Genomic DNA, 23,223 nt, shown 5'->3' on the forward strand with positions numbered 1-23,223 from the left:
GAAATATTCATGTTTTAATCAATATTAATTAATGATAAACAATCGAAAATATTCTGAGAAGTTTTATGCAAGTTCTGAGAAAAAGAAATGTCTGCCTTTTAGTGAGTGGAAAATTTTGTGCGATAAACGTAAAATGAAGATAGTGTTAATTATTATTCAAATTTATAATTGTTCGCGATCAAAATTGGTTGGTAATGATTTGAAGTAATATTATTATATGTATTACATTATAAATAGTTGATTGATTTTAATTTTAATTTAATTCATTAAGAATAACCTTTTTGTAGATCATAAAGTTTGTTAACTGAACAGCCCAACTTCATGCTGCTTCAAACTAAAAAAGTTCTAAATATACAAAGTGAAACAAATCTTAACTCTTTATCCATTGCGAAAGAAACTTTAACTTCTCTGTAAATCTATTCTATGTGCTAATAAATACTATCGGAACGCGCGGTTTCATTAGCATGAAAATTTATATTCCTGCAAACAGTTCGATTACTCGTACAAAAAACGGATACGCAAAAAATGGATATTAATTATCCGCGTGTTACTAAACGCCAGGCACAGATGATTTATGAATTCCACTCATTTTTGTCTGCGTGAAATCTTGGTTAAAAATGATTAATTGAAGGTGGCGATTCGTTTGAACAATCGAATGGGTTTTGAGCAGCATACGACGACGAACATTCATTAAATCTTTTTCTAGTTTATCTTTCACCCGGCCTTCCCCATTCACATCGACATTGTGCAATATTCTCGCGACTCGATTAAGAAATCGCATTTTTGCACATCAATGCGAATGCACTTCGATTTTTGACCTCGATGTTTGCTTTTACGCTTCGGTTACGTTACCAATGTCACTTATATCATTAATTACGGAATTGATGAACAACCCCTCGATTCTCTATTTTTTCCCTTTAACAGATTGAAGACAATTTAAATTTCAAATGCTGATTGTTTGTCCCTCTTTTTCAAATAATATATATTTTCGAACGATGAAACGATAATACTGTTGAAACTTTGATCAAGATGAGAAAGATTGATGTAAATTTGAGCGTGTTTGTTGATTTCATCGAGTAATGAATATTCGAATGTCATGCAATATAAATAATCATCGATTCAAAGAATGGCAATAGGTAGCAGTCATTTATTTGAATCGTCATTTATACAAATTTATTCGAAATGGTGAACACTTGATTCCAGTGAAAGAAAAAGGTGGAATGATTCGTTCGCAGAACAATGACAGGAAGCCGGTGCGTAACGATTAACACCTTTCGATCCGATTACGCGAGAATTAACCAATCGCCGCGAATTTGTTATGAATTTTACGCTTCGTTCTGCTATACACGCAGTCACTGGTCACTCTCCGTATTTAATGGTTTCTGACGACTTTCTAGACGTTGCACTGACATGATAGTCAACGGTACAAGGATTTTAGTCGGAAAAGGACATTCACGCAAACATTCCTCATGAGATCAATGAAACTGAGTCTATTTCAAGTGAGAAATCAAACAATAACGAATTACAATTATTTCAGTGTTGAACACACCAGTCAATGGTTCATTGTTTTCCGATGAAAAACTTTTGATTTTGCTTTGAGTTTTAATAGAACATAGCATTCATTGTGGTAAAATGTAATATGAAATTATTTAAATATACTTTATTAAATTATTTAATAAAGTCGGGTTATAAACTTACGAACAATCATTATTCACATGTACGAATTACAGCTAATTTTATTTGTGGATCACAGATGATCAGTGCTTCATTTTTCTACAGCCGTGTAAGTCATATAACATGTCAACACAAACAATTTCCTTAAAAATAAATATGGCATAGCAAAAAATGACCAACTATTTACACTAGATTCATAACCCAATCGTTGCATTTTGATTAGTTCATTCCACGTAAGATAAGAAAAGGGGACACCATATAGCCGCGAAGAAACGCTAGCCGCTCTTTCTCACGGAACAAACACCGAACCGAAAACAATTAACAAAGCCTCTAAAGAGAAATAAAAAGCTCACAACAACGCTTCGATAAGCACGTTATCCGTTCAAGCTGTCGAGAGCCTCTTCTTAAGCATGTAGTACGCCGCGAACCTGAAGATGAGGTAGTTTAGAAACAGCACACCGATGTCGGTCCAGTACGACCCGTCCAACATCGACAGGTCACTCATAAGCATCTCTGGCATCCTGTAATGGCAGTATTCTTTCGAGCAGTCGAGTTTCTCGCGGCCAAATCCGTAGATTGAATGCACAAGTGCGTGCAGCGAGTACTTGATATAACTAACATAACTGATATAATACAAAGGGATCGGCATGTGATCGTACAGCGCAAAGAAACCGGACAGCACCAACATGGCGCATGTGGTGACTGCGGCGCAAAATGTTCCATTCACGGCATTTAACAGGGTCCCGACCAAAAGTCCGAAACTCTCCGCGATCAGCGTGGTCATGATCATCACAGCGAAAAACATGAAGAACCTGTACGCTACTATGGGCTGCTGACTAAGGAAATAAGAAACCGTGCTATAAATTAACGCGAATGTCACCTGGAGTGGCACGGTACAGATAATCGTGGCTACGTAGTAAGTCCTCAACTGGTACCAATTGTTAAACTTCTCTTTCTTCAGTATCGGGTACTCAGAGGGAAACCTGAGCACCGCTGGCATCATGCTGGTATAGCACAGGTACACGATGCCAACTAACAAGAACCCGACATTGCTGATGGTCTTGCTACCGTCTACCCCCGAATTCGTATACAAAAGGCCTAAAAGGATTCCAACGGCGAAGTGGAGTAACGCTTTCAGGTAGGACACGGTCCAGTCTCTGAACAGCTGAATCACAATGCGGTGGGCGAGCACGAAAAACCTCTCCATCTCCGACGGCGGGTGTATCAACACCATCGCTTTGTCCGTACTGTCACTTTTGAAGACGTCGTCCACTTTTTTCGTACTGTTTCGCCAGGACAGACCGTTGCTAGCGAGTTTAGCCAACTGATCGGTGTAGTCGCCGTACTCGCAGCTAACCACCTCTATCATGAAGTCAGCGGGATTGTGGTACTTGGGACAGTGCAGGTCAGTGCTGGCGAAATAGGCGATGGTGTTCTTGGTTGCTCCATCGTACATGCATCTGCCGTCTGCCAATAGGTACACGTTATCAAACATCTCGTAGATCGCTGCACTGGGTTGGTGGATCGTGCAGATGATCGTCCTGCCGCCTTTCGCTAGATTCTGCAGCAGCGATATGCACTGGTAAGAGGACAACGAGTCCAAGCCAGTGGTTGGTTCATCGAGGAACATCACTGGCGGGTTGTCCACCAGCTCTAAAGCAATACTGAGCCTCTTTTTCTGCCCTCCGCTCAGCTGGCCGCACCTCACCTCCTTTGTCTTCGTCAAATCTAGACTCTCCAGTACGTCGTCTATCACCATCTCCTTTGCCTTCTGGCTGAGGCTGCTACCGATTTTTAGCTCCGTCGCTATTCTCATCGCCTCGTTCACAGTGAACAGTGGGAACAGCTGATCGTCCTGCTGAATGTAGCAGGACTGCTTCCTGTACGCCTTCCAGTTTTGCGTGCCTTCCGAGCTTATGTACTGGATGTCCCCCTTCCATTTTTTGCATTCGAATCCTGTTAGTATGTTCAACAAAGTAGATTTTCCGGCCCCCGATGGGCCCATGATCGCCGACAGCTCTCCAGACCTGAAGCTTCCGCTGACCCCCTTCAGAATTTGCTTCATCGGCCCTCGGAACCCTATCCGCGACTGGTAGGTCACGTTCGAGAACTCAACGTCGATCGTGTGAGACTTCGGCAAGTTGACCAACACCACCCTCTGATGCATCTTAACCCAGTGATCTCGTCTGACCCGGGGAAGATTGGCAACAGTTTCCCTCTTCTTTTCTCGGACCACGTGATCCGAGCGTTATCAACTGCTATCACCGCGGAAACGATTGTAAATGGGGTCGCTCGTCGACCAGAGTGTCGACGATTCTGGGCAGTAAAGAGTTCTCACTGTTTCCCGAAGACCCTTGGCTGATTTCACGTTTTATGCGTCTTTCGTTAGTCGTCGTTACATCTTCTTTGGTTCGATGGACTCGCTATTGTGTGACATTGTCCCAGCTGCATCTTTGGGATTCCCGAAGCTCCTTCTTACAAACGGATTATGAAACTTCTCGATGATGTTTAATTAGTTAATGCGCGATCAGTGTCACGTGAATATTCGAATCGACTCTTTCTTCCGCGTTTATCGGCTTCGCGAACTATTTTAAAGACACTTCCATGCAGACGTAATAATAGGATATATTAGGTTCGTTTGAGATATTTTTCTGATTTCTTGGTAAGCACTTTGGTCTTCGCCGTTTGGGTTTCTGTTCGATTACAGTTCGTTTGAGAGCGGTTTCTTCCTTGATGCTTTTCGCCGGGTTTTTCAGTGCATCTGAAAGGAAATTTTGGATCTTTTAATCGCTTTATCTGATTCAATCGTTTGATGCGATCGTTCTTGTTTATTATAAGAACTGCGTTGTGTATTACGCCAGGTATGTTCCTGTGTTTTCGCACACGTGCTCAACACGTAATTGGTAATAACTACGGTAGTTAACGCGCCGATTACATTACCGAAAGAACAGTTGCTATATAATCAGTGTATCGAGTTTATTGATTGTTGCGGAGGGAGCATTTATAACAGAAGGCCGCCTGGTATCGTTTTATTTATTCGTTGGGATATGTCTCACTTATAGGGTATATTGAACGGTCATTATGTTACGCAGCCAAATCAATGGTCGACTATAAATCATTTATTTTCCCTGAGGCGGTCATTTTTCTTCATCTGCCGGCATATTCGTAAATCCGTTCAATTAACCAGTTATAGAACAAGATTTTTCTTTTACTTAAAATAGTTTTAAATATCTTTGCGTCACAAGAGGACGTTAAACGAAGCTTCTTGCAATGGAAGAAGAAACAAAGGGAAATGTATGTGTTTAATGACCAAGTGAACCGAAGCACAGTGGAGTATTTGACCCGAGAAGATGGCCGAAAATATTTTAGCGTTATTATAGGGTTTAAGATCATGGTGTTATAGGTTGTTGGATTTGTCTTGACGTTAGCTACAAGTCTGTGAAGTTAGAAAACAAGAATACTTTGAAAAATGTCCAGATGTCCTTGACTTTTTTATAAAAGAAAACATTTTTCTAATTCTATAGAAATAGCTACAATATTAAGTTTTCTAGTTGTAAATTGACTTAGACACATCGCCATTGTAATATCAATTTTTTCGATATTTTATGCTTTTTCCCTTGTATATTGTTACTGACATCTAAACGAATTCAACAATGTAACGCGATGTATCCTTGAAATGGCCTTCTACACCGAAAGATGAAATCAATAAAATTCAACATGTAACACTTATCTTTATTTTTCTTACGCTAAATATTCAAGATTATTCCCTTGCTATACATTCAAATCCATCGCAGTGCACAATGTAGTAACAGATTCGATATCGACAGAAAGACACTTGTAAAACATCTTCACCTACGCATTTGTACACAGTAGTATTTATCAATTAGTAATTACTCTGAAGAACTTTTTGCTGTCAGATTTCAAATCTTTCTAAGATATTTGATCTATCAGATTATCGATAAACGTTTCAGAATACGTTAATCGAAGAACGATAAGATTGATGTAATTTTCATTTATGGAGAAAGTCGCTAATGTTTAAGAGAAGCGGTGATTAAATTAATTATAAAGCAGTACATTCTGTTACTTTACGGTTAAATAAATGTATCGCAGCTCAAGGGAATAATTTCGGACATTTAGCGTAACAGAAATAAAATAGATGAACCTTACATGTTGAATTTTATTTATTCCGTTTTTCGGGGTTAAAGGTCATTTCAAGATCGCATCGCATTACATCATGGTTCAACTCGTTTAAATGTCCGCAACAATATACAAGAGAAAAAGGCACGCGATACTATTTAAAATAAATCTAACAAAGATATTCAGTTATTCTGCTTCTCGTGACTCACCTTGCCTGAGATGATAATTTGCAACAAAAGTCAATATTGCGGCAGTAAATTAATCTGTTGAGTATGTATCGTTAAACGAAACATTTATCGTAAGGTTTTTTTAATTGTTTTCATTCCGTAACACTGTTGCAGTATCGCAGTTTTTTGTTTCGCTATTTCCGGTTTTCACGTTTGTTATATAACAGGAACCCTGCACTTTTTGTTCGGCAAATATCAATTATATCGTCTGATCTTTGCTTTGCAATTAATTTGTTCTTGCGCTGATCGGTGATTTTAATCGCTTAGATTCACGGCGCGCAATATAATTATTAAATAGTAATATTTATTATCGATTCCGAGAGCTATTTCCATTTTCCCGCTGTTTCATTAGAGCGTCATAATTTCTCGCGCAATCTGTGACGCAAACGTGATCTCAAATCGTGGACCTTGAATCAACGATGAAATTGCTAATAGGACATTTCTATCGCAGCGGGAATGCAATTCCCAAGGTTATCGCACACCCACTCCATTTTTCTTGCTTCGAAGTTAATCGGTATCGAGATTGGCATCGGACAACTATGGTAACGAACGGTTCAACGGTTCTATTATATTCGTTTGTTCTAAATCTTAAAACGAGAAACTAAGAAATAAATAGATGTCTCCGTTTACATAACCAAATAAAACAGTATTTACTGCGATGTCGTTTCACGTACCGTATATCACGCACTGCATCATATTTCCATGTCAATTGAAAACATGCTCCATCGAGGCTACGGAAATGACTTGCAATGCTTTGGGAGAAAATGTCGTGGATTACGTAGTAGCAATTTTGATCTTCCTCGTCGATACCACTATAATGAGTTCTCCTCCAAACTGTGAGCCCTTGACAGTGTATGCGTCAGTATTAGATGATAGCAAAATATGAACTAACCCAAACATTTTTCTTTCAAAATTCATATCTTTCGCTATCTTCGCTATCTTATCATTTAAATTGGTCAAACATAAGTTCGGAAAAAGGCACGCAAAATTCCTTATCTATGCAAATATTTTAAATGTTCTTGAAATATTTTTAAACGATGTTTTAAATATTTCTGTAATCAGCGCCATTAATATGAAAAATTTGACTATTATCGAAGAGATGCAAATTTCTTTCCTAACAATTGCCAAAAGAAATTTGGTAATGTACAAGTTGAAATACAAATAATCCTAGATCTGAATGAATGTACTTTCACAATTTCCATAAGAAACTAGTCGATTGGATTACTCGGTAGTCCTAGTACTAAAACTTTCCTCGACGAAGACAAAAGACTATGGAAAAAAATTCAAGTCCGTTAACCCTTTAATATTTACAAAAATAGTTTTATATCTCATTATGAGATTAATCAATTCCAAACAATGTTTGCGTAATTTTCAAGTAAATTTTACAGATAACATAAATTTAATCGGAGAAAGAGAAAAATAAATCTTGTTCGTTACACCGCATACACGTAGTCTCACTCTGAAAGTGTGAAAAATCATCTGAATTATAAAAAAAGTGGTTTTCCAAAAAATCGATCAACGAAAGATAAGTTCATAACCTATCCGCGCCGCCATTGCCATGCAAGGCATGTAACGCAATCTCCTCGTGTCTCGGTCACGCGTGTATTTTTCAAATGTGTTCAATGTGAAGATCACGGACAAGCGTGAGAGGTGAGGAAGTAATAGAAGATAGAGCTGTATATGCAAATGACACGGCAAGTTGGTCGTTAACCACACGCGAGCAGGTAATCGCTATCTGTAGCCCGATCGCGATGATGAGGCCGTTCTGGAGGACGGTAACGAGACGTTAAAACAACGGCGATGGAGGGGAAACGATATTCGTTCGCGTATTAACCCTTAACTATCGATCTGAAGACTCGGGGACAGCATTCATTTTCTCTGACAATATTATTATATACAATTGTAACAATGTTTCACTAATTACTCATTCATTTCATTGTTTCACTCAATAAACTTGAGTGTTTGATTGTGAAAAAAAACGACAGTTTGTTATGCATGACTAGGAAGTTTTAATTATCATTTAGATTGATGAAGCAGAATCTCAAAGCTTGATGTTCACCTTTAAGTTTTATGTAATACTTAATTGTATATAGTTCTATATAAATGTCATCTATATTTCATTGGAAAATGAGAGATATTTATAGTGCAAAGGGTTACTATTATCGCGTTCATCTGTTACAAGGAAAACTGAAACATAAAGGAATAATTTTAGTTCCGATATGGTAGACTTGCAGAATACTTAATAAAATTGAATTCCGTACAGAGACCTTTTGCGGATGAAACTCGTCATTTCCACTGAATGGATTAAGCGGCGATTAGACACGCGATTAGAAAGGGCACGATAAAATCGAGACCCCTGTTCATGGTTCGTGAAAAAAGAGTTCCGAGAGCAAATAAGGCACAGTATAAATTATCATATGGTATTTTCATGTTTCTCAATGAGACGGACCTTGGCGAACTGAATTACCGAAAGATATGATCACGTTGAGGATGGGACTGATGTAAATCGGACTTTGTTCAGGATAGACCGTTTCCGGTCTCGGAACATTTTTGAGGACGAATAAAATCGAGAGTTTATTATCCTCATCCTGGTGCACGTGGAACGCGAGATGTTTGGTAATGATAGAGAATTCCACGATAATTCGCTGGGAACGACGCGCGTAGAATTTGTTTGTCGACGTGAAGATTCGTACCTCTGATTATGTTTACATCTTCTGTTGAGATATAGACTAACCTTCGTTCTGTAGAAAACGTTTATCTAATAATTGGATAGCCCAAATCTACTCTAATCTAATAATTATATTTGTATTTCGGAATAATAATTAATAATGTAAGATTTACTACAACATGGAAGAAGATCGGACGAAGAAGAATATAAATAAAGTCTTTGAAATTGATAGAATTCTATTGGTAAAACAAAAATTAGGGACTTGTAGACAGTTGATAATTAAAAATATAAAGACAAATCAACCTAACCTTTAACTACATTGCATCTATGATTACATAATTTAATTCCTAATATTTTATACGTGATTATGAGTAGTCTTTCACGTAGTCTTTCACGTATTAAAAAACCTAGCGGCGAGTTCTCGAGGACTTTCACTAATTGATGAGCATTTTGTCCTTGACTGTCTCCCCGAAAAAACTAAAGTCAGGTATTATATAACTCTGGTTGAACCTTCGTTATCGGACTGCATCGTTAAAATGATTTACGATAATTCACAAGCGACTATTGATTCCATTATGAAGTATCATTTGCCATTTTTTCCTTCAATGTATATTCATGTTATTTATAATTACTAACCATGACCTTTTTCCAATTTATAATTATATGATTTATAAGTATAATTATACTATTTATAATTATAATTATATTATTCACAATCTCTTCTTCACAAAGTGAACAACAATTAAGGTTTTAAACTCCTACAATAGTAGATACTTAAAATTAATTGAAAGTGAAACTGTTTCGTTGTTGCAGCAGATTTTTAAATTGTTTTTCAATCTAGATTGACATTAACGGTTGTTTCTATGCCTAGTAATGACAAAATCTGAATAATACGTGTTTAAACACATCGCGCATCTTCCGGCACGAAAAAGTACTCTAAACACGCATACGTTATTCGGTGAGTGGGCTATTTGATCGCGATGGATGATGAGAAGACACGCATGGTTAGTGTCATTTACCTAGGAAATTTTTAATGAGGTCTTTTTCAATTCAATTTGCATACTGGGAATCTTAGTGGCGTGAGTAAAAAATTATCAGGGATGAGATAATTTTTGTTTCTTTCTCAAACTGATGATTTTCATTTTTTTTTAATATTTCAACCTTCATTGAATATAGTATTTTGTAATTAAATCAAATTTCATATACCATATGTTTATCAAAGAAAATATATTTTGAATTTCTCAGTTGTTAGTATTAAATGAGCATTCATTTAAGAAGGATTTGTAGTTTAAAATATTTGTAGTTATTGAATGAGAATTTATAATATTTCGATTATTTGGTAAACAGTCTTTACTATTACAACATTTTATTGGATATTATATTGTAGAACTTCAGAAAGAAAAATTTGTCTCTTTCTCTGACAGCTTTTAAACGTATGCTATCATTTTAAGTAATAATGTGTATAAAATGTCGGTTGTTATAATTGGAAAGCTTCGTAACAACATCGATTGAAAATTAAAATAGATATTAAGGCCAACAGTGATTGCAAATTCTGCTTGCTGACGTTAATATTTAATTATTCCTTACGTATTTGCACATAAAAGGAAGTTTACATTTGTCTCGCTAAAAAAATTCAGACTTTCAGTGTTTCGTTAGTGTTGACATCAAAATTCAATGACACACAATTATTATGTCATAAAAACATATTGATAACTACTGTTTCGTATGACAATGAAAGCAAGCGTCCGTCTCGTTGTAAAAAAATGATCTTAACTTCTCGTTCTAATCTGGCATTGGGCTTCTGTCTGAATTTACTGTCAGAACTTTATAATGCCAAATGTAACGTAATGCGATTAATGAAGTTACAACCGAGATCAATAAATAATTTACAATATTAAAAAATGTGTTATCAAAGCAAAGTAGGCGCTTGTTAAAGTTTCTTATATAATTATGAATGTCTTATCCTATTTTTCTTTTATGCGTTGAAACGATTAAAATTACGTTAAATGAGGCTTTTCACAAGTTTATCGAGACGAGGTCGAGAGGTCGTGAGGCTCTGAATGATTTGTTTAGCAAACAAATGAAGGAAAACACTGAAAGCTCAAAATGCAAATTTTAGTATTGAATATTAAAGATGCGAAAGTAAATTTTCATCCACACTCTCATTTTCTTGTTTAAGAAATTGAAAGTTCAAATGTGATATAATTGAACGGTAATAAATTGGATCTGTAAAATGAAAAAGGGAAACTTGGTTGGTCGTTCTAACGATTCGTTTAATTTTTGACGTGCTAAATGAATTGTTAAGTCAGCATCACGTAAATGGAATTTAATAGATTCCAGTGAGAATATAAAAGGGGACTATAGGCGTGGGAAAGATTTTTCAATTCTTTGTAGATAGACACACTGGGAAAACTGCGATGGCTGATAGAAGTTTAAAATATAAAGTGAATTTAGTAAACAGTAGAGTGAAACTAATTTGAATTGAAAGAACTGACACCAATGACTTTACGTACTATCTTATTCATCGTATGCATTCATAGCGTGTTACGGTTTTTAAAAATTTCCTGCACATGAAAGATTCTTAAATTTTAATGAACCCCATATTTAATTCGTCGTCCATATTTATTTCGATGTTTCCTACTGCATCATATGAATTTTTGTTTGGTCTAGGACATTAATCATCTATGATAATTTATGATTACGTAATAATCCGTCATCGTGTAACTCGAATGGCAGTTGGTTGAAACAGTGTATGATTTATATTCTCACTATACAAAAAATTGTATTTCAAATATTAAATCGCACTTAACGAGACATACAATATTTACGTATTACTAGTGATTGATTAATATTTTTCTTTTATTCAGCCTATTAATCAGGATATTTGTTATCTAATGGTAATATTCACTTAATAGTCATTAGCTACATTAAATATACTTCGTCGTTTGCTTGCATGAATAACAAATGCTGTGCATTAAATATTACATTAAATTTCCCAACCACAGTAAACTGCAAACGTTCGTACAGCTCAAGTCTTCCTCTAAACAAAATCACTGAATTAGTGCTTCTTAAACTTCTCGACTTCGAATTAAATCACAAGTAACCTACGTCAAACTCAACTACTTACTATAATATTCTTATTAACCTCGTTATTACTATAACATTCTGATTTCCACTAAGAATATCCAACATTTTTCGACAGGTGATATTTTGTAAGAGTCAACTTAACGACAAACCACACGTAAATTAAGGAACCAAACTATTTAATTCCAATATTCCATATATTGATACATTATGCAAAGTTTAACATTAAATATAGAACTGCATATTCTTTTGCGCCTAACCAAGTGGCGATTAAAAGCTGCCACGCGCGTGCAAAGGGTTAACTGCAACTCGAAAATGATTATCTATATGCAAAAATTGTACGTTCACCATAATTGGTGATAATAATTCTACTACTGTCACAAGATTCTGCTACTGTTCCTTTCACGACCATTGTTACGCTTCTCTCTACTATACACGCGACAATTAAAATTCTCCAAACGCACTTTCCTTCCCAGGAAAATCGTAATCTTTGCTCAAATGCCATTACGAAGATAGTATTACAACGAACTCGATCGACAATAACCTACCACACATTCCCAACACCCGATTAAACCAGATGTCGTGGGATCTGCGACACGCAAGAAAATTAACAGAGTACTTCTTACAGTGCATACCAAACGTCAACATCTCGATTCAAAGCTTTCATGTCATTCGTACGTTCCCAAATTTCGAACACTCGAAAATCAGCCTTCTCGGTCCTCCGCCCGTCAAATGCACAGATAATCGTTTAATGTTCACCACGAACGTTGTATCCGATAGGACATACTGTGTGTACGAATAATCGACAAACAGTAAAACCTCGATTAACCGAGCCACTGTCTTCGGCAATATAGATCATTCGAAGTGTAGGTTAACACGTGGACTACCTGAATTGCTTGAAAACAATTATAATACCTAAGACGACTGATATTGAATACAAACGTTTATTAACGTAAATAAGTTGATAATAATACGCAATCAATAATAATAATAACAATAATAATAATAATAACCGATATGAATGTAGTACAACCGGGTAAAAATCGAGAAAGCAAAAACAAAATAATTAATATTACTAAGATAATAATAACAACACGTAAGTAGTAATACCGTAAAAATTAAGATACCACACACAATTGCCCTCGCTCATCCCTGCCACTAGTTCATAAGCATTACATAAAACTTTCATTTTTGTAGCAGTCAACGTATCAACCACGAACTCGACAAATTCTCGGATTATTCTTTTCTTACATTCACAATTCAATTTTAAGAATACAATTTAAAAAATTTTCTCACGAGCCTCCATTTATCTCGGGCGTTATTCAGTGAACTGAAACAATGGACGATCGAGGTTTCACCGTACCTGTGACCAAAATCTGTTCCACTGGAATTTAAGGTACCCGTTCTATGTAATTCTTCCTGTTCCGATCGAATCGACCGATTTGTCGAGCACTCACCGAGGATCGAAGCACTATGAATACCTCGTGGCAAGAGTTTATCACTGAACCCGATCCGAGGAGGATTCGCGGCAGCTCGGAGACACCGCGCGGAACAGAATGCGAATCATTCGCGATGCAAGCTCGCGAAGAAATCACACTCGATGCGCCCCGCTCGTTTGCTTGCTCAGCCGATCGCTCGTTCACTCGCGTAGCTCGCGTCTCGCCCTTCTAACACGCTTCTCTCGCCGTTACTGCGATCGTCGACATCGATTCGAGCAATTCGCGTTTTTCTCAGTCCCCAAGGCCGCCGGCCCTTTTCCACTCCTTTTTTTTTCCGCCTCCGCCAAACTAATTTCCTCGACTGTTAATTGAATAAAAGCTTCCGGACGAGTTCAAAGGTTGCTCTCCAGTTGCACTCTTCACGGAATTAATTTCATCTTCTTTTTTAACACCAGGCTTACGAACGTTTGAATGACTCTTACTCTTCTTACAGATGTAGCTGTAATGTAAAGACTATGTAATATGCATAAAACAGTGTAACTCCAAGGTAATTTTTATTATTACCGCAAGTTTTGCGTAGGTAATAGAATTTTTGTTATTTCGTGGGATCGCACGGAACAATAAGGAAATTTATTTTGAATATGAGGTTAATTAAGAAATTCGGAAAGTAAAGTTAATCGATTTGACAAGTAAGACATTATTTATTGTACAGTTTATTCTATTGCTCCTAGAAAAATTGATATTCGTTTGTTTAGATTTTGGTAAAACGACATTGACAGAATAATATTTATAAAATTCAATATGCCTCGAAGTGACGCGTTTCGTATACATACTATTAAAAACATTGGTTGTATTAATTTTACGTACAGATGAAGTTTACTACTGGTTTTTTAATTTTAGGCAAATTAATACGTTCATGGTAATTTAACATACTCGTGACGCCCAAGATTTGGAAGTTCCTAGAATCGTATTGCTGAGGATTTAATTGGAAATTTGAATTGGGATAGGAAAATTTTTATTGTTATCAATATTTAATGATCTTCATGATCTGCCATTTTATGCGATTAATGTCAATCGTCTTTTGTTCAATTTGTATAATACTTGAATAATTCCCTGTTTAATAATGCATTTTGTATATACTATGAAAGAAAAGATGTTACGCAATCTTCTGCACAATTAAAATGATGAATTATAGAACGAGTCTGGATGACGTTTCTGCGCATTTTGACGTCTGTAATGCAGCACGAGTTTAACTGGTTATTCTGCACGAGCGAGTTACATCAGGTTTATGTTACTTTTATCGTTAACGTAGTAGCGTAATTGAATAAGCGTTAATTAAGACGCCATTGCAGGAGGTCTTACTGCATTTTTGTTTTGGCGCTAACAGAAATCACGCATGCATGATTAAAATACGAAAGAAGTGCACTGATCTAATTTCGATTTATTGAAATGTAAATATAAATGGAAATACTATAATATAAAATGATAATAATACGATAAATAATAAACAAGTGATTTAAAATAATAGTGGTGCAAGTTCTATTTCTGAGTTCTCGAGAAAAAGAAGCTTTCGTGAGATGTTCTTGGATTGATTAAATACTAATAAATATTTAATTAACTCACGAACATTTCACTAAAGTTTCTTTCTCGCGACTGCTCAGAATTAAAAATTAGACTATTGTTATGCTGAGCCACTCAAATAATGTAATGCAACTATTTTGCATAAATAGTAATGCAAAATCGGTATCAATTAACCGGCTGGTACACATCGGTTTTTTTTGCGTTTCTCCAGCTTTTTTTCTCGCTTTTGCAGATTGTTGGTGTCAAGATGCATTAAATGGCGTAAAGTTATTATCACTGCCCAATGTAGTCTCATATATTTATAAGAAACTTAAAAACGAATGCACGCAATATGAAAATATATATAAACCGTTTTCTACAGTATTTTGGGAAAACTGTTTTCCATCGTAATTATATTTTTCTAATTATGGTCTTGAAAGTTTGAATTTACATAAAGATTTGTAGTCTATTTACTAATGTGTCGAATTTTTATATAGATTGTAAACAATTTGCACGATTTTACACAGGAATTGTAATTTTCCTTTCTTTCGAGCGTTTCACTATAGTTTGGAATGATTTTCTCGTTCGAGTTGCTGGAAAGTTTTATTGCTTTCGTTAAATTCATATTGACATGTTCTTGTATACTCCATTGGTTTTTCACTCTCCCCTGCGATTTGTGAATTACATTTTGAGAATAACATTTCCAAATGGAACTGCTGTATTGTTTCTTCGTGTTGGGTGTTTTCGAATTCTTTTACCGAGATTCTTCACAGGAATGGAAACCATTATAGCTAACATTAGCAACGTTTTCAGAAGATTTGTGTTCACGTTCGAAATCTTTAATTTTCGAATGGAAATGTTGGAATTAAGTAAAACTTTCGATTTTCGCTCAAACGTGCAATGTTTGAAAGAAGCCACGTGTGGCTAAAGTTTCAGCACTCCATTTACGATGCCATTTTTCCCTTAACCCCGCGATGTACAATTGTCACCAACAATATACAAAATCGAAGAGAAATTTCACCGTACACTCACTTTAAAGATAGAACATCGATAATAAAGTAATCCGTCACTCAGACCTAACTACGTGAACCAAATAAAATTGATTTCTATTGAACTAAATCCTTACGTCTCTCAGACGTCATTGTATGCCAATGAATTAAAAGCACTTTCTCATGTAAATGGTATTCCGAAAGATCGTTTGCGAAGCTCATGTTCGGCGAATATAGAACGAACTGCGCGGCAAACGGGGCGCACAGTAGAATCTTCTTTGTGCCCGGTCGTGCTCTTTGCATTTCCTTTTCGCGGCCCTCGCAGAAATTTTATGCGTGGCGGCGTAGGTATACGAGGAATGTTTCGGAATCGTGAACTGAGAACCGGTTCAGATTTTTACACCGAACCAAGGTTCCTGACTAAATAGATTGGACTGATTCCGCGTCTCGGAACCGAATGTTTTTTTTTCATTTCCGCATCGATAACGCTGCAACTGAACTACGCAACACGACTTTTGCGCGATCGGGTGCACGTAACACTTCGGAGAAGACTCCGCAGTCATTGCCTAACTTACGAATCATTTTTGAACCGCAAGTGCAGCGGTTGAATTTTCATCCAATCAATTATTTCTAATGGAAACATTGTATTGCAGTTTTGTGTTGTGCGGTTGAAATTGTTGTGACACTGAACACTCGTAGTTTCTGAGTGACGAATAATGGATCGTTCGCGTGAAAAGAAGTGTTACCTTTGTCAGAAGGTTTGTACGTACTTGGTTCTGTACGCACAAAGAGTGAAGTGTTGTTTTATTTACTAAATTTTCCAGTAAATATTTCAAATTAACTGTTTCTATCAGTGTATGGTAATAATATCATGTACCAGTGTCACTTTAAGTATGCCACTCGCTTGTATTTTAAGATTTTCCAGTCCTCACTGTCTGGTATAGGTAAAAGATTCTGCATAGATATCTGGCGCCTGGTTTTATTTATTTATTGTTTACTTCTTTTTAGACATACGATCCGATGTAATGTCCCATTAAGGCTAAACTCGCGCAAGCGGTTTGCGAGAAAATGTCACAGTGGCTACTTTTGGAGTAACAGAGAATAAAGGCTCTTTTTTGTTTCACAGAAAGAACGGTAAGAGAACTTCACGTATTTATTTTTCCGAAATAGTCCTAAACATTAGGATTTTCATTCGAGTACTCAGAAAAGTTCAGCTGTATTGGATGTCAAAATCCTACACGATTGTTTAATAATTTCCTCAAATGATTGGTCATTATTATTAATTATTATATAGTTACACTACTTATTAATTAGTAATAATTATTATTAACAACAAGTTGTTTCAATCTACGAGATATTTTAAAGTATTCAGAGACTTCAAACACTGTCTAGGAAAATTGTCCTTGCATCTTATAACCTGAAGCGGTAATAATTTAACATGGAAATTACCGTGATTACTCAGTAATTTGATTCATTACGTTTTTATAAATATGCATGTATATAGAGGTTTCTTGTATATATTATACTACTATACTGTACTGTATTCAAAAACAAACGCGCAACGGCACGAAATTAAAATATCAAATTTGTTCCTGTTGAAGTTAAAAAATGTATATTTAATAATAAATAAAATATGAATAACGCTAGATGAATGAACTGTACCCGATATCTCCACAAATTTTACCGAACAAATATGCAAACATAATCGTGTACCGGCGAAGAACGCAGAAGCCTATCCTGTAATCTCAATCTGGAACTACGCCGTACATTAACAAGATACAAAGATTCCACGAAACTTAACCTTTCTTCTCATATAGAACTTCTATAAAAAAAACACTCGTCATATTCCCGCGTGAATTATGGGTTTATCCTTCCGGAATTTTGTAGGCTGAGATTAAATATTTTTACCAAAAATACATTTCCGAGAAGATTATTCTTTTCTCATTTTACACATCTCAGGCTGAACATTTTCCTGTTCGTCACCATGAAATATTACATGCCGCGTCGTACAAACAAACCTGTTTCGGATTCGTTTTTTCCCAACTTATTTCCCCTGTCTTGATATTAATAATCATGAAACGACGCCATTTGACATTATAACATTGTTCTCGCATACAAGAACAGTTTGTAACTTCACTGATTATAAAAAGTTTGTAAAACAGGAAGTATCATGCGTCTATAATTGCCTGGAAAATGATTGCCGATGTTAATTATAATTTGTTTCGTCCCATTCTAAAACGTCAACTGTTCTTCGGTATACTGAAAGTCATAGTGTAATTAAAAAATTGTCAGAAGAGAATTGATTCTTTTTCCCCTTAAGTCTGATGATCCTTACTTCGTTCTTAATTCAATTTTCATGGAAGACAGTATCGTACAATTGAATCGGACTCTAAATTTCACGTGTTTATGGAATAAACATGAATTAAAGAATATTTCCTCAATTTTCTGTAACCGAGATATAAGTTACTGGACTCTGTACCGGTGCATTTGATAAATTATTTAGTTCCGCTCTGTAAATATTTCGTGATCTTCATATATCGCGATATTGTTCTAAAAACTATTCATTTCTCCCCGATGATTCCTTTGAGACTATTTGCCTTCGCGATGGGTAGACTACGATGGCGTAATAAAAGATTTTAACCCTTTCCCTCAACGGCAACGTGAATTTTTCGGCTGCAACTTTACCTGAATCTCCATCGAACCGGAAGTATGGAATCACGCTGCGACGGCAAACTATAAACATTTCGTTCCACCTTGTACGCGACACTAATCGTGCAGTAAACTCTTCTAATATGATACGCAAATTTGACATAAATGCGATGAATTATTGTAGTCCTACGGGCCTAATTGGCGGGTGCTATACGTGTATCGAGAGTTTGATTGTCATTGCCTATAATAATGAAACCGGTTCGGTAATTGGTAAGGGCATGTTGCATGATACAAAAATTACTACCTATTTAAAAGAGTCCTGTATTATGTACGAATGTAGGATTTGGCACTGTGGTGGGTCTTAATAACAACAGGAGTTTATGTAACTAAATAATTAACAAATAAAACAAGTATTTAATTTATGTTCGCCGAAGACTCCGTTATCCTGCGTTATCTCATTCTCACTCATGCTCTCTTTGCTGATCCTGACATACTGCTCTGCTGTTCAACTTCCACGCACTTTTGAAGTTCACCCCCAATCATTCTTTCTTTCTTTCACATGCATCCCTTCTTACTTGCGCCCTGTTCCTTGCATCCATAGCTAGCAGTCACTCGGTCACGTACACACTCTCCGAATCACGTCATTCTTGCGGTTTAGTCGCTCGGTCTAAACATTTTTTCCTTGCACACTTGAATCCACTCAAGATCACCTTGTCTTCAGTCACTTTCAGCTTTCCCCAAACATACCGACGCGACCCTGTCGTAACATGACATCAACCGTACACTCAACCGGTCGTCCATTCATGCCGTAGAACAAAACCTTAACGTTACGTCTCGACTGATTGACAGATCCTTGAATTGCGGATGATCACTAACCGCGTCCATCGCACTTTTTATCCCTACATTAATTACCTATTATCGATTTTCCGTGCATAGAACGCTGGTTACATAATAGAATCATACATGTCCTTCGATATAAAAATCAAACGACTAATTAACCTTTTCCTCTTTTCGTAATTTCATTTCATTCCCGACTGGAACAACGAGCTATTGTAGCGATGCAGTGATTATGGTCCTTTGCATAATGTAACAGAACAGTGGAACTTTTTTCTTACAAACATTGTTCTTGCGACACTAGATAATAAATGTTTGTCGTGAGCTGATTACAATTAATTACAGCTGACTCTCGAATTATGCGGCACTTCTCTAAACGATAAATCAGAACGTTATTTACACGGTAGTTTTTATACGCGATCTGAACTCCGTAACATCATATAGAATGTACTCTTGTTTCCTGAAATGTCATTACTATTATTTTTTTTGTTCTGTTTGTTTTGTTCATCTGGAACTCTGTGTCACTGGACTTCAATCTGCTAACGCTACGATATCAACAAGACACGAAACACAATTGCGAAAGTATACAATTTGTCCGGTAACGGTGATTTCTGTGCAAATAAAAAGTATGTTTATCGTTTATTAGTTGCAATGGAACGACGTCACGTCAACTACACACCTAATATTTATAATTCCTCACTGACAGCCTATAAAAAAAATCCACTCGATATTGTTCTAATTATATTAATTACATGTTTCGACAATTTTATCTAATTTCGGTCGTAACCGGTTCATTTTTTATAGACATTCTCTTTAAAAGTATCTTCCTAATTTAAATTTTTAATGGCGAGGCAAATTTTTTCAAAAATACCTTTGTATTCATTGCATCATATTTTCTGCATGCTTTGATTAATTGATGTATGTGAAATTTTTATTCTAGTGAAAAAAATAATTTTTCGAAGTAAAAAAAAATGTGATCTTTTAACTAGCAAATTGTGGAAACTGAGAAACAAGTAATCGCAGTGGTCCTGTTATCATTATTCCTTTAGCTTCGACAGTTAAAATACTTCAATTTTATTTATCATAAATAATTTATTGTTTTCTCTTGCCATATTTTAAACAATAAAATTCTATTGTGTATTTAGAATTGCGTAATTCAAAAATATTTCAAACTGTTACGAATTAGGCGCCAGAATTGAATGATAGTTCCATCTCGAAACGTTATCGTGAAACTACTTCAAGAGAAACACAGCTTAAGGAACGGTGAAAGGAATATTAAATTTAGTTCTCCCGATTCACCGCTCGGTGGCTATAGTCATTTGTTTTCTACACAGATGGTGGTTTTCTACAAACTGATGCATTTTGAACTCTTCAGATCAATAAATGATCGGTTGTATGTTTATGAATTAAGGTTATTTTGTGATTCAATTGTGTACGATATAGAATAATCCATAATTATAGTCAACAGTCATATAGTCATAATTGTAATAATAAAGTATAAGATTTAAACGTTTTGATTTGACATTGTGGAATCGGTATGGATTGCGACAAGCTGGACTTATCTGAAAAGATTCGAGTAAGATTTGACAATGGCTGGGAATTAATGAAAAATAATAAGAACTCAGAGGCAATATCGTATATAAAAGAAACAATAGCATATATAATTCAGAATTTAAAAACTCTAGATGAAGGGGAGATGAAAAATAAGTGCACCATACAGCTTGCACTTACTCACTTACGGCTTAGTACATTATATGTAGACGAAGAGGATTTGAAAGCAGGTGAAGAACAATTAGAGAAATGTATAGACTTATTAAAGGACAAAGAAATGGAAACAGATGCAATTACTCCATTGATCACAGCTCTTAATCAGCAAGGTTTTATTTTGTCTCAATGGAAACAACCTCTGAAAGCTAAAGTTGTTTTACATAGGGCAGAACAGATCTTTCAAAACTATACGAAGGATAATAAGGAATATAAGATTCCTAGGGCAGATTTTAATACTATTCAAGAAGTCCATGATGAAGTGGTCCTTAAAGAAGTATTTGAAAAACTTCATACAATGACATTATTTTACCTAGCTCAAATTTATACTTCTCTGCAGGATCATTATATGTCTGCAATATATTGTCACATGACTTTGCGCAGGCAATTATATCACAATGAAGTTATGCATGACCTAGATCACATCGACTGGGCTTTGAATGCAGCAACACTTTCTCAATATTTTTTGGAAATTGAGGGTTTCACTCAAGCAAGGTATCATTTAGGTGCTGCATCCTATATATTACAAGTATATGAAGATAAGTTAAAAAAGAAAACTGAAGTTAATGGGCAAACTGAAGCAGTTGCTGCTGACTGGGAAAACTTTAAAGACAAAAGTGCAGATGTTGCTCGGTGTTGGGCAAAATATGGTCTCATACTTTTAATTTCATCTAAAGAAAGACTCCTTGAACTAAGCGAAGAAGACGAGGAGAATGACCAAGCAAATAAAAAAGAAAATTCAAAGCCCAAACTAAAAGAAGACTTAAAATTTGAAGTTCTAGAAGGAAAAATAGAACCAATTATAAATCAGATCACGGATAAATATTTGTTGGATTTTGATGATGCTAGACGAGTATTTTTAAATGTTCAAAAATGGTTGGATCAAGCTATGTCCTATTACACTTTTGATGATCATGCTTCTGATTATGTACATATTGTGCAAGATTTGTCACAAGCATACAATTACTTATCCTTCTATGAGGAGAGTGAAGACAGAAAGGCAAAGATGCACAAGAGAAGAGTGGACATCTTAGAAAACGTTGAGAAAGAACTGAATCCTCAGTTTTACAAAGCTGCTTGCAGACAAATCTGGTTTGAATTGGGAGAAACATATTCAGGCATACTTCAAATAAAATTTGATCGTCTTAATACTACAAACAAGAATCCACAAGCAGTAATGAAAATAAATAATTTGGCTCAAAATTCCATAAAATATTTTCAAAAGTTTATTGATTCTTTAGAAACTAATTCATCAGATCCTGAAAATCCAAAATATTCTGATGATGTATTACGACCAGCTTTATTTTCCTACTTCCAAATTGGCAGAATGTACAGTAAAATGATCCCTCCTGATTTTGTAGATAATATAGCAAATAGTATTAAGGCATATAAATTTGTAGTTGATTACTGTGACAAATACCCTGCTGCAGCAGAAGTCATGAAGTTTGAATTGAATCATTGTAAAGAATTAGTATCTTTATTGACGATACTATACGAAAACAAAAAAAAAATAAAGAATTGTTAAAGTTGTATTACATTGTTATGATATGTTGTCACGTGTATTTAATATTCTTTATGTCAATTTTTAACTCTAGAACTACTGTACCAGTTAAAATAACTGGTTTCGATTTCCTTGTTCCGCAATTATTGATATCTTCAAAGCATTGAATATTTGAAATGATTTTGAAAATAAATAATTTCTCCTGAATACTATAATGTATGTCTGAAGGAACTGAAAATAATAATTTGTTACAATTTTTATAGGGATTACATATCAATCGTATTAAATGTTCGGTAGTTCTAGTGTTAATTACGTTTTATAAATAAATATATTACTACAGTCATCTTTTTTTGTACGCAAATTTACAGGTTTTTTTAATAAAAAAATTTTGTATTATTAAAATATATACATAAATTTTATGTATTTATTATCTATGTAATATAATGGTATTTTTTAGAAAGTGTGTGAAATGGTTCTTGTTTGATACCTCTTATACTATTATGCTTTGCGGATCGGCACTAAGGCATCATTCAGTAGTTCTAAATGGTAGTATGAATTTCTCTATTTGTCTTTGTCTTATGATTGGATCATGTCTCTCTGTGTCGAATACCTCTTGTTTCGTCATGTTTCGCGCGTAAGTAGCAAGGATTTATGAAATGAATTGAAAAGTTGGTGGCATAAATGTTATTATACTTAC

The 23,223-nt window shown here is 35.4% G+C and overlaps 1 protein-coding gene and 1 pseudogene across 10 annotated transcripts; one reads left to right on the plus strand and one right to left on the minus strand.

Annotated features, from left to right (window-relative positions):
- Positions 1 to 1,475: 1,475 nt before the first annotated feature.
- Positions 1,476 to 13,491, minus strand: LOC116433763 (ATP-binding cassette sub-family G member 1 pseudogene; annotated as a pseudogene). Of its 6 annotated transcripts, none has more exons than XR_013000050.1 (4): positions 13,154 to 13,491; positions 12,426 to 12,685; positions 6,713 to 6,881; positions 1,476 to 4,435 (listed from the first exon to the last, which is right to left on the minus strand). The product of XR_013000050.1 is annotated as an ATP-binding cassette sub-family G member 1 pseudogene, transcript variant X3 (transcript). The 6 variants fall into 6 exon arrangements; XR_013000051.1 differs by having other exon boundaries at positions 12,426 to 12,576; positions 13,154 to 13,490; XR_013000052.1 differs by lacking the exon at positions 12,426 to 12,685 and having other exon boundaries at positions 13,248 to 13,491.
- Positions 13,492 to 16,038: 2,547 nt separating this feature from the next.
- Positions 16,039 to 22,974, plus strand: LOC116433769 (KIF-binding protein). 4 transcript variants are annotated; one of them, XM_031992238.2, is made up of 3 exons: positions 16,039 to 16,722; positions 16,787 to 16,912; positions 20,947 to 22,974. In XM_031992238.2, the coding sequence occupies exon 3, from the start codon at positions 20,958 to 20,960 to the stop codon at positions 22,548 to 22,550; it is 1,593 nt and encodes a 530-aa protein (XP_031848098.1). In that variant the 5' UTR covers positions 16,039 to 16,722; positions 16,787 to 16,912; positions 20,947 to 20,957; the 3' UTR covers positions 22,551 to 22,974. The 4 variants fall into 4 exon arrangements, with proteins under 4 accessions (XP_031848098.1, XP_076229828.1, XP_031848097.1 ...); XM_076373713.1 differs by having other exon boundaries at positions 16,039 to 16,536; XM_031992237.2 differs by lacking the exons at positions 16,039 to 16,722; positions 16,787 to 16,912 and adding an exon at positions 20,576 to 20,837.
- Positions 22,975 to 23,223: the final 249 nt, after the last annotated feature.

Source organism: Nomia melanderi, chromosome 14, assembly GCF_051020985.1.
Source record: "Nomia melanderi isolate GNS246 chromosome 14, iyNomMela1, whole genome shotgun sequence".
Classification (NCBI taxonomy): Eukaryota; Metazoa; Arthropoda; class Insecta; order Hymenoptera; family Halictidae; genus Nomia; species Nomia melanderi.